The 12,763-nt window shown below is 26.6% G+C and overlaps 1 protein-coding gene across 2 annotated transcripts in view; it reads right to left on the bottom strand.

The window, feature by feature from the left end:
• CRMP (Collapsin Response Mediator Protein) overlaps positions 1–9,792 on the bottom strand; it is a 38,026-nt gene extending 28,234 nt beyond the window's left edge. For both annotated transcript variants that reach the window (XM_011495648.1, XM_011495647.1), the window contains exon 1: positions 9,645–9,792. In XM_011495648.1, coding sequence (XP_011493950.1) covers positions 9,645–9,683 — 39 coding nt within the window. In that variant the 5' untranslated portion in view covers positions 9,684–9,792. The remainder of the gene's footprint in view (positions 1–9,644) is intronic.
• Positions 9,793–12,763: the final 2,971 nt, after the last annotated feature.

Here is a 12,763-nt window from a genome sequence, read left to right as displayed (position 1 = left end):
CATTTTATTTAAGGTACTTACTACATACGAGTTAATCATAATTAGATACTTGAGTAATCATCAAAATAAAAAGATAAATTTTATTTAAAAAATAAAACTATAAAAAAAAATCTATAACATCAATTATCAATTATTAATTATTAATAAGTTATCTTAATTATATCAGCACCAAACACATTTATTTTCATAATTAATTAAATGTACACATATATAAGTAACACCTTTGAATAAATAATCCATACACATATTAAGGAAATACTGTTTATTAGTGCACTAATGTGTCCTTAAATAGCTACTTAAGAAAAGTTGAATCAACAGTACTCTGGATATTACCGTGAGAACAACATTTTTATCACATCTTAAATTATTTTTAAAAATATGACAAATCAAATAAATTCCTTGAAAACTGTGAATATCATCTTTGAAGCATAGATTTAATATCTATCCGTCGTATTACATAAAAAGTAAAAATCCAGTTTAACGGATACAGAGTGCACCGTTTCCTATCAAAATGTAGTACTTTCAAAGCAATATACGCCGATGCGCTTGGCTCGACGTAACAACGATAAAATCCACGATCGTTGCGCCCGAAGAATCACAAAGCTCAATAGGTCCAGGTGGCGAGGTACGAATTTTGATTCCGGTGTGTAAAGCATAATCAGAGAAAATGCGAAAAGCAAGTAGAAGGCAGCCGGAAAAGCAGGTGCGAGCGTTTCCTGTGTACTAGTCTCGGAACATTTGCAAATGTGAATTAGACCGTGGACGATCGCACGCCTTTGGCTGTTGCTGCTGCCCCTATCATTATACCTATTATTTATGTGCCGTTTTTCCTCGGCTAGAAGTTTTCTGAACGAGATAAGCCGCCACGAAAGTGGAAACGCTCCTGAATTTCCACCCACGCGTATCGCCCCTCTTTCCTACACCTGCCGCCTATTACAACTGCAAATAGTAAGACGGTCGGAAATGAAAAATTTTCTTTTTTATTATTGTTTTGTTTTCCATCTAATTAATTTTTTGTTATTTATCAACATTACAATAAGTAAGGCAATTTGTCGTTTGCTTGCGGCTAACCAGATCCAGATTTGATGTACTTTTTGTTTAGCAGGTGACTTTAATTTCTTGGTTTGACCAGACGGGAAACAATTAGCAGGGAATTACATTTTATGCATATTCTTATAACACATTTTAAACTCTACCAAAAATTGTAGATAATTATTGGAAAAATATCGGATAAAAAAGAATGTCCTAATAATCTAACAATTTCTTATGAAACAAAAAATACAAATTACGCATTCATCAATTCGCTATGTAGTTCGTATACATTTGTACTGTTCATTAATCGATGATTTAAATCTTTTTTTGGTAGCGAGTTATGTGATATTCTGTTATCTATTTTACAGCTACTTCGAAAAAAAAAATAAAATTGTTGCAAATTTAACATTTACATACAATAAAATTATCCATATATATTTCCAAAGAAATTAATTTACAAATTATAACTTCATTATATTTCATAAAATCAATATTATTCAATGATTTAAATTATTTTTATGATATTACAGTATTATTATATCGATATTATAGTTGTTATATATTCTTGTTGATAGTCTAACATTACAAGTTAATTAAAAAAAAATCAACATTTAAATAATAACTATTATTATTTAGCTTTTATATGGCTGGGGACTCTTGAAGAAGCCATGTCTAAAGAAGAATATAAAGTTAATTGAACTATTAAAATACAACACTGGAATACAGTTAATAGATTTACTGTATTTATCTTCATAAAAAGTTGATTATTTGTTTTATCAGACACCGAGATAAGGTCATAATGAGGTGTAGAACAAATACAAGTTTAAATCACTATTAAATATTTTTTCTAATTATTCTACATTAAAAGAGATTTAGTAAACTTATTTACAAGATTTGTTTTTCATTACTAAACATATTTATTAAAATATTGTAAAATATTTTTAAAAATGTACTATGAACATTATCATTGTACATTCTTACTTAAATTATTGAAAATTTTACTTTTACTCTATTAAAAATATTGAAAGATTGAATGAATAAAAATGCTGAAGAATTATTTAATCAAAAAGTGTGCACTTTTTATTAAAAATGCGTAATACAAACAATAATACATAGTTTTAATAACTTTTAAATATTTGAAAATATAATTTAATACAGTAATCATTTGGTAAAATGATTAAAACAATTAAATATTTCAATACTATTGAATTGATAAGGCCTTTCAAATATTAGATATAATACTTGTACATCATAAACTATTGAATGTATTTAAAATCTCAGAAATTCATGTTTAAAATTTTTTGGAATTATAATTTTACTATTTATATTAATATTTAATATTAATGAGTTATAAAAACTCATATAAAATTAATTATTTACGATACAATTCATTCTCCTACAAATTCATAATTAATACATTTCAAACGAATGAAATTTATAGAAAAGTGTACGTTATTTACTTTATCAATGTGCTGTAATTGAAAATGGAATATTGAGTTTATGGAATTTCCGTCCTTTTAATAGTGACGAATCTCACGAGCGAAGACTTAAACATATATTAAGAAAATAAAGCACTACCGCACCTTACGAGCATCTTCCTACGTTACCTCTCTTTAATTGGAGTGTGAAAGTGAGCAGTGACCTCGAAATCTGGATCTCAATGAGCTCATAGACACCACGGCTTTAAACTTCCCCAGGAAAAAGACTCTCGTTATTTTCGTACATCCCTGACACGCCTACGTCGGTAACCAGGAGTGCGATTACGCAATGGCTTTGAGAGTCGATTGCTTCGCGTTGTTTACTATGCTTCCGCTGCGACGGCGCCCACGAGGTGAAAAACCCGTCGTGACGATAAGGGTCTAGCGAATCAATAGTTTCCAACATTCTGTCTCGCTCCCATTTGGCAGTTAGCTGAGATGGTGAAAGAGAGGGAGAGATCGAAGTTAGCGATATCGGAGGAAATGCGGGCGCGCGTGCATGCACAGATCCTTTTATTTTCTTTGCCATTATACTGCGCATGAAACGAATTCATTTCGAACGAACATTACCGACCTCGTGTTTATTGACTCCGATCACAGGCCCCCTAACTATTGCGCACCGACTTAACGCAAGATGCGACAAATGGATTTTGGCTCAGTTTTTCTGGCCAACATTTATACTTCACTTATCAATCAACTGCACACTTAATTTTTTTTCAAAAATTCAAGAGAATTCGGCTTGCACGTTGCACGAAAAAAATTTTTTTCGTGCAGTACTGACTATTCTGATTATATATATATATATATATATATATGTTTATATATTGGTCCCGTTCAACTTTCGTGTAAAAATAATTACAATATTATAATTTAAGAAACAATAATAAAAAATTTATTAAAGCACATATTCATATCAATATTTTTATTTTTCATTTAAAATATAACAACTTGTATTTTCCAAAAACAAGACTTTATAAATATTATATCAACGTTGTAAATCGTTTCATTTGTCAAATTCAACGTATTAATAGACACAACTTCAAATTAAAAACTATTTTATATAAAAATATTTTATGTATTAGATAATACAATAGAAAATACACGCTCAATTACCAAAGAAATATTTTTTAAAATCAAATAAATATAAAAATTTTATAATTTGTATTATCCTATTTATTATTCGCATAAATTATTCAAATGATTAAATAGGTCGGCCCGTGCTTTGGTAGTTATTTTAGATTTAGCCTAGAAAGTTTTCCCTGTGTAACTAAATCTAACATTTCCAATGTGGAAATTTTAAACATATCATTACCGTTTTACTGGTAGAATCGATGCTCAATTATAAAAGCTGTTATCTATAAAAAAAAAGTTTTACGAAATTGCAAAATACATAAGATTTTACAATATTCTACATTAAAAAGTGTCATTTTTCTATCCTAGAGACGTTGACTAAAAATAATCTCATTTCTATTTCCAATTTTGAGTTTAATTTAAACGTATGGATAATTTATAATGGAATATGAAAAATAATAAGTACAACGGTAAAAATAATATTAAAAAAAAAGATATAATGAAATTTATTAAGAGCATCTAATAAAGTTATCGCTAATTTTTAATTTGATAAATAAGAGATAATAATATATGATTAAAATAATTCTGATTCAAAACATTGACTTTAATCCTAATAAATCGTATAAATTATGCTAAATCGTAATAATTAATATGTGTAATAAAGTGATTAACAAACATTAATTTCTCTGAAAAAAAAAATGTTAAATAAATGATTTTATCAATATATTATTCAAATACCTTACTCACCTTATTAATGCAATCGCAACTTTAAACCTGGATTTTCACCCTAATTCTAAGAAGTTTCTTTATCAGATGAAAGTAAAATGTGCTTCAAAAAGCGAAAAAGGAAGACTATACTTCTGAACTAAAATATAATCCAGAAATCCTAGTATCAAGAGAAATTCTAATGAATCGACAGAGGATATTTTAACACGTAATATTATAAATACATTACATTAAGATAAATAGACTAAGGAATGAAAAAATAATTAATTATAAAAGTTGACGTACATTTGAAATAAATGAATTTTGGAACAAAATAAAAGAAATTTTGAAAAACAGAGTTGAATATAGCCTTTTTAAATATTATTTTATTGTTAATTTAATCAGAAGAGAAAGCAATTTTTTATAACTATCTTCTAAAAGCTAACATATTTAAATCTACATTAATAATACATAAAGTCCTACTAAATGTTGTTTTATTCAATATTTAATAATATAATAAAGTACGCCTAAGGACAATCTCGTGAACAACCAATCTTATACAGACGGTAGTGCAGCTCTATAGGACATTAAATAGACTAAAAATTTTTTATTTTGTATACATTTTCGCTTATATGTAAAAAATATTTATAATTATCTTTTTTTTTTATAGATTATCAATATTTAACTGTGATAATTATAAAAATCTAACTTATTGGAATATTAGTTATTTTACGTTACCTATTAATCTGAATTCGATAAATTAAAAATTAAAAAATATATGGATATTTAAGAGAACTAGATCAAAATTGTAAATACAAAATAAATAATTAATAATATAGGAAATATCAAATATCATTTATAATATCAAAAAAGGTTTAAATTGATAAAAAAAATTTTTTATAAATCATTCATTTTAAATTTAACTGCTTTAAAGCTATTATTAAAAAAAAATCAAGATAAGAATTATCAAACAATTATCAATATTATGACAATTCATACTCTCTTTAAAAAATAATTACATACGTATTAATAAATTATAGATTTTTCGATTACTGGTTGTGCACAAAGAATTGTAAAAGCAAGTGGAAATGGAGTTAATTAGTAAAAATTATGTGCAAATAGAATATAAAATAAAAATTCTGACTTAATTATGCAGAACGTTTGCTATATCTTAAATATACATGCATTTAAGGAATACTAAATCAAAAGAATAGGTTTTATACGAAATGCATAAACTGGAAATCGCATGAGCGTAAAGGTATCGCATAAAGGTAATAATAGAATAACAAATTCGGATAAGAAACAAAAATTATATTAGAAAAATAATTTTCGTTTCAATAATATTTTATCATTAAATGAAAAAATACATAAATACATTTTAATTTATATTGCAAACTTAGTGAATGTCTTTTATCATATAATTTATATTTGTCTATTTATACTTAACGCAATATTAATCTTAAAAATATTCATTATATTAAAATTGTTAAGGCATATTTTGACATAACATAATGACTTAGTGATTCAATCTGCTTGCGAACTTTGTAATTTACAAAAGATAATACCAGGCTAACATAGTAAATTTATTTTTATGTTTTAAAACTTTAAAGCATATGAACGGAAAATGTGTTTTATTTGAATAAGCAAGTGAATCGATCTTCATATAATCAGTAACTATAATAAGGAACAAGTAAAATCTATAAAGATTCATACTAAGAGGACGATTAAAAAATTTATGAAAACAACAACAGCTTTCAAAAAATAAAGTAAAATAAACTATAATTTAATGGAAAAAGTAGAACGTGATTAAATGAATACGGAAGGGAAGTATGATGACATTGTATAAAACAAATGTTATAATAATAAATATAATGAATCAATGATTAGTCTAAAATTTGAAAATAATAAATAAAGCAAAAAATAAACTTTCATACCACATATTAAAAACTCACTTGTAGTCAATAAATATGCCTAAAGTTGACTGACTTATGAAATACAATGTTTTTTAAAACACAATTTTGTAACAATGAATAAAGTATTAAGTTAGTATGAGGCATACATAAACATATATATACAGTAATAAATTTGTGTAGTGTAAATAAGCCTTCACCGATAAAAATTGAATATAATAAACGATTATCATAGAAAACTAAAACCTGATAACTGCTTATATTATGTCGATATACACTTATAAATTCAAAAATACAATTTAATTTAAACAATATATCATAATGATATTCATGATAAGTATAGTAAAGTATTATTATATACATAGCTATTAAAATTTATGAACGACAAAAATTAAAGCACTATTACTTTTTTTATTCAATTTCTTTTATGAGTAAGATATCAGACTTTATGAAAATAAGGAACAGACGGAATTTGAAATGTTATAACTTTAATATTGGTGAAGTGTAAACAATTGCAAAACTTTAATGTAAATTTAATTAAAATAATAGTAATAGTATTAGTAAAGTTCTGTTTTCAAAATATTCAATTTGTTTGCAATCATCAAGTCGAAGATAAAACAAAATATATGCATTAAAATTAAGTGCAAGTGAAAAGGTATGAAATTCTATTTCATACGACATTTCATTTTTCATTAATATTATCTGACATATTTTAATATATTATTAAAAAATAATTTTTAAAAATCAATCAATAATGATTTTACATATAAAATTGTATGTTTCTATATAGCCATAAATTTTTATAATTAAAATGTATATAGACTATTCAGAAATAAACTAGATACATAATAATTCATGAAAACGAATACTGAAGAATTATGAAATATCAAGATCCAGGTAATTATGTAATACAATAAATATAGGAACAACTTTTAATAGTTACTAGATAATGCAAGTTAGGATGGGACAAACAGGTAGTTAAATGAGAAAATGACGAGTATTACGCATTAAATTTCGGTGAGAAAAACTTAAAAGCAAAAACTATTTTACTTAAAAATAATATCAAACGTTATTTTTAAAAGTAATCGAATTAATGGCATCTTAATTTAAATAATATAATAAATATGTAAAAAAAAAAAAAAAAAAAAACAAATTGCCATATTATTAATAAAGTAATGAAGTTTCAACGCGTTATAAAAACTAATATGTCAATAGAGATGACGATAACAGCGGTAATAATAACAAGAATCATAATATTCGAGGTCTGAATATATGGATAACAAGAAATTATCGAAGTCAAATGAACATGGATTAATAAAACTGTTACATAAAAATTTATTAAAAATCTATTAAAAAGTAGGCAAATTAGTATGGGACATTGTAGTTTATATTAAACAGGTGCGCGGTAGCCAGCCTGTCATTCTTACTTTCACCAAAGTTTGCTCATTATATATAAATACTCATAGACGCGTGTAAGTATAATCGCTACTTACGTTAATCGAGCGGTTTCACTTTCAACGTATTGAAAGAATCCAATGAAAACACTGGGACTCGCACGAACCCGATAAACAAAAGGTTACGCAACGACGACACAGTGCTATAAGTCGAGTTGAACTCTGGCATCGGCATCGGCATCCTCGCATCGCGAATTTAAAAATAAAACGGGCTGCGCTACCGTGAGACAAAAAAGTCTCACTACAAATTCATTGCAAGATGAAGAAAAGAAGAAAATGGACTGTAAGGCGAATGTTTCTATTAAGCGCATGACGAATCGTAATAACCTTCCGAAGTCACTGTTCAAATGCACGTAGATAAATCACTTGTACATGCATGACCATGCGTAATGCAACTTCGTGTACTATTGACCTCGATAGGGCTACTGTTATTATACTTATTAAAAGTCATTATAATCAGCAAAGAATTAAGTTGTACAATAAATTGCAAATCTTTTGGCATTAGCTCAAATAAATCAACAGATAGGTAATTAGTGCCTTATCACGCTACTGTCTGATGTTTAATATTTTAATGTTAATCATCGTTAATCATCGTTAAAGAAAGAAATGTATATTCTTATCAATAAATTAATTATAATCTTTTATAAGAGGTTTATTTCAATTTTTAATAAGTGAGTCATCCTATGATTACACAATTCATTAAATTCTTAATATTTCCGGATGAAAATAACACTTAAATAAATGGGTTCGCAGAGTGTTAAATATTTGCATACTATGAACCGCAAACAAATATAAAAACAAAAGATTCCCAAGCTAATAGAAATGGTAATACATAGCCCAGTGTCTGTAACAATCGATAAGTAGAAAAAATAACATTATTATTGAATATATTGGACGATTTCGTTCTTGGTTTTCAAAACTTTTTAAACAAAATCATAATAGCGTGCATACTGAATTGTGTAATATTTGGACTTGCTTGATAAAAAAAAAGAATAAAATCAACAAACTTAATCCGGAAAACCGAATACAGATGCGGTGGATTGTGAAACAGCAATATCACAAGTTATAAAAGTGAATATTTACAAATCGAAACAAATCAGTTTCATGATAGAAAGCGTCCATTTATATGCATCTATTAAATAATGTCGCGACCATTTATTTGTATCATTATAACATTAAGTATTCTAAATAATTTCTTGTTTCATAAGTATTAAATGCATTTTAATAAATCCCTAATAGGCAAGCTATATTTACCATTTAATTAAATCGTCAATATTTAAATAGACCTTATTAGATATTTGCAAATATATTATATATATATATATATATATATATATATATATATATAATATATTTGCAAATAAACTTGGTGAAATAGAATTAAAGATTGACTGTACTTCCAAAGTAATTCCAAACATTCGAAATTTCTATTAAAAATAATTCAAGATAATGCTTTATACATATTCCAATGCAGTCGAAAGACTATTCTTTAGGCGAGTTCTTCGAGGGCAGTTAATCAATACAAAGGATACCCACAATCAGCTTATCTTTTCGAAAAGCGATGAATATTCGAAACCGTTCGCTTCATCCAAAGAACACAATGCAATAACAAGCATCGGACGAAACGGAAAGGCTAAAACTTTTCCACCCCAAAAATGCAAACATTTTTAATCTTTCTCAATTTTAACGACTATATCTACGCTCCCTGTACAAATTACCACCTGCAATTCAACGAGCATTAGTTCATATATAAGACGAGCCAACTCTCCGTATTATGGGCAATCATACGTACTCGATATTCGAAAAAAGCCATCCTTTTCAATTATCACTCTAAGCACCATAAGCTATAGTCACGCGCGTACTCTAACCCACCTACCCTTCAACCTACACCCAACGCACACACGCGCTCTCGCACACACCCACATGAACTTACGTGTCGCATATAAACACGCATGTAAACTTAGTATAAAAAATAACATGTATTGGTGACGAACCTGCAGGTGTATCGGAACTTTCTTCACCGGTGTACTCATGTCGACCGGCTGGGACGTGCGCAGACACGGAAGCGGCACGAGATCGAAGTCGGGCGCGGACGACGCAGGCGCGCGCGCCAAAACTATGCGCGTCGTTTATTTGTATGTGTACACGAGTGTACGTGTGTATGCGCACGTGCGCGCGTATATATATATATATATATATATATATATACGTTCGCGTATGTGTGTGTGTGTGTATGTATGTATGTATGATGTATGTATGTATGTGTGTATATATATATATATATATATATATATATATATATATATATATATATATATAAATATATATATACGTATGTATATACGGATTAAAGTGTATATCGACAAGATAGAAGTGGATGATGCTTTTGCGAGTACTGAAATTGATTCTTCAACACAGCGACCCCGAATCCTTAACCCGTCTCTCTCTTAGTCCTTTTCGGTATAAGAACTAGACCACGCCGCCCGGTGTTTTTGCTTTTTTACATACGAGCGTTCCGAGTCAATGTAGAACTCTATACGTAACGTTTTCTACGGGCACTGGCGATCGACTGCCGCGCCAAGCACTGCGCGCGCGCGCTATTTTCCGTTTGGATTCTCCCTCTCTCTTTCTTTTTCGCGCGCCTCACGCGAAGGTAATGACTGTCTCTCTCTCTCTCTCTCTCTTTCTCTCTCCCTCTCTTTCTCTCTCTCTCACACACATTTCTCCCCCTCATTCGCCCTCTCTAGTATCCTCCCCCCACCCGCCCACCCATTTACTGTGCGTATGCGCGCGCACTTGTGGATGGAGAATCCAGTAAATTGAACGTGGACAGAAGAGTCGATGTCAGCTCTCCAATTATTAATCGAGGGAATTCGCCAACAACATCGAATTTAATCGATGTTCATCGCTCAATCATTATCTACAAACGATAAGAAGAAGCCGGTATTATTATTAATGTTAAAGATAAATTATTGTTAATATTTCACCTACATATTCTACTATTTTCAGTTGCTTCTAAGCTGAAAAAAATTAATTTAAATACAAATGACAGATTGAAGCGTGGATTCATCTTTATAAAAAAATTCAAATCAATTCAACTGTACTATTATTATATTATAAAATTATCTATTATTATATATATATATATATATATATATATATATATTATAATATTATTATAATATTATAATTATTATATATATTATATTAAAATAAAATTTTATATTTACATGAATTCAATATCGACTTAAATTTAAGAATTTTTTTAAAAAACTAGCATATATATATACATCTATTTACAAATCAATATAACGTAGACCATTAAGTTTTTTATACGTTCCTCGTTGTTTCAATAAAAATATGACAAAATAGTTCATTTTTACAATTACACAAAATATCAATTTAATTATTAGAAAGATCGATTAAAAATTGAGGTAAAAAAAAACTCATTCCGTACAATACACTGATAACTATCATGTGATTTATAACGTGTATTGTATATAAACATTTTCATGGTATTAAATGAAAAATAATACATTGGATTGATATATATATATATTATACTCTTAGACTTTAGAGAAAAGGCATAAACAATCCATAAAACCTTTTATTTGAAAATAAAGATGTTTGTACTTATTGTTGTAAAATAAGTATAGAACTATTCTTGTTTAAATGTTTTTAAAATGTTTTACTTGAAATTGCTCCATAATCTTATTTAAATTATTAATTTATTACACTTATTTAATTATGAATTTTATTATATTATTTTTATTGCAGTTGAATTTTTTATTAATCATACGATTATAGTATCATCGAAATATTAATTAACTTCTTGTTTACTATGTTTAAATAAATGTTTAAAGTTGATAAATAATAAGGAAAATTTTTAAATTAACAGGGATAAATATAACGCTTAAAATATTCGAACAAGATTGGAGGAATAAGATCGTGAAAATGATAAAATTGATGAAATAAAATAATCAAATTATCTACAATATTAAGTATAGAGTTGAATTTTATTAATTTCTAATGAGATGGAAAGTTATTAGAGTATAATATATAATAATGATATAATAATGTATTTTATACAGAATATCAAAGGTTTTGCAAAATGTTTAAAAAATTTTTATCATTTTAAATAACATTTTAAATAAATCATTTTAAATAAGTTTTATATAAATACATATAAATAGATATTTAATAATTTACGCTTAAAATATTATTTATTATAAAGCAAAAATTGAGCTCAGATGAGCACGATGATTATGATAAATTAATAGATATTAAAAGTCTTTGAAATAAAGCCTGCCGACTTTCATAGATATTACTTTTTTTAATCATAAAAACACTAAGATATTGCTTTTGAAATAATTTTACTTTAAATTTATATTGTATAGTTTGATTGTGACATTCATATAACTACGCAAAAACTCAGAAGGAATAGCTAGTAATATCAAAATATATAATTAATTCATTTTAAAAATGTTTGAAAATAGAAATAATGAAACATATAATTTACTTTTTTTCAATGGTTAAAAACCGAATTTGTCTAGTAAATAGATTATGGTTGATACATAAATATGAATATATCTTTAACAAAATATATGATTTATTTAATTTTCAATTATTTATAAAATATTAAAAATATTAAATATATTCTACATTAACAAATGAATATAATATCATTCATAAAAGCAAATTAGAGATATACTTTGATAAAAATTATTATTAAAATCAATTTTTCATTATATGAAGTAAAGTTTATTACTGTAAGACAATCATATGATATTTTGTACTGAAAAATAAATGTTCAACAAAATTAAAACTTAGCATTTATAATTATATGGATTATGAATATTAACTTGGTTTCTATTAAAAAAACATTTAAAAAATTTACACCACAATATTATTTTTATTAACTTGAATTAATAATGTACTTTTATTAATAATGCAATAAGACCATGTATTTCTTAATTTATTTGATACATCAAATTGCTCAAATCAAATTTAATAACGTATAATTCGAAAAATTTTCAAAATTTTAATAAAAAATTGAATATTCACAGCTGCATTATATTAATATTAAAAATACTATGAATAACTTTATAAAATT

The sequence above is a fragment of the Ceratosolen solmsi genome, unplaced genomic scaffold (assembly GCF_000503995.2).
Source record: "Ceratosolen solmsi marchali unplaced genomic scaffold, CerSol_1.0 scaffold11, whole genome shotgun sequence".
NCBI classification, from domain to species: domain Eukaryota; kingdom Metazoa; phylum Arthropoda; class Insecta; order Hymenoptera; family Agaonidae; genus Ceratosolen; species Ceratosolen solmsi.
Note: the sequence above shows the minus strand (reverse complement) of the source record. Positions and strands in the feature narration are given on the sequence as shown.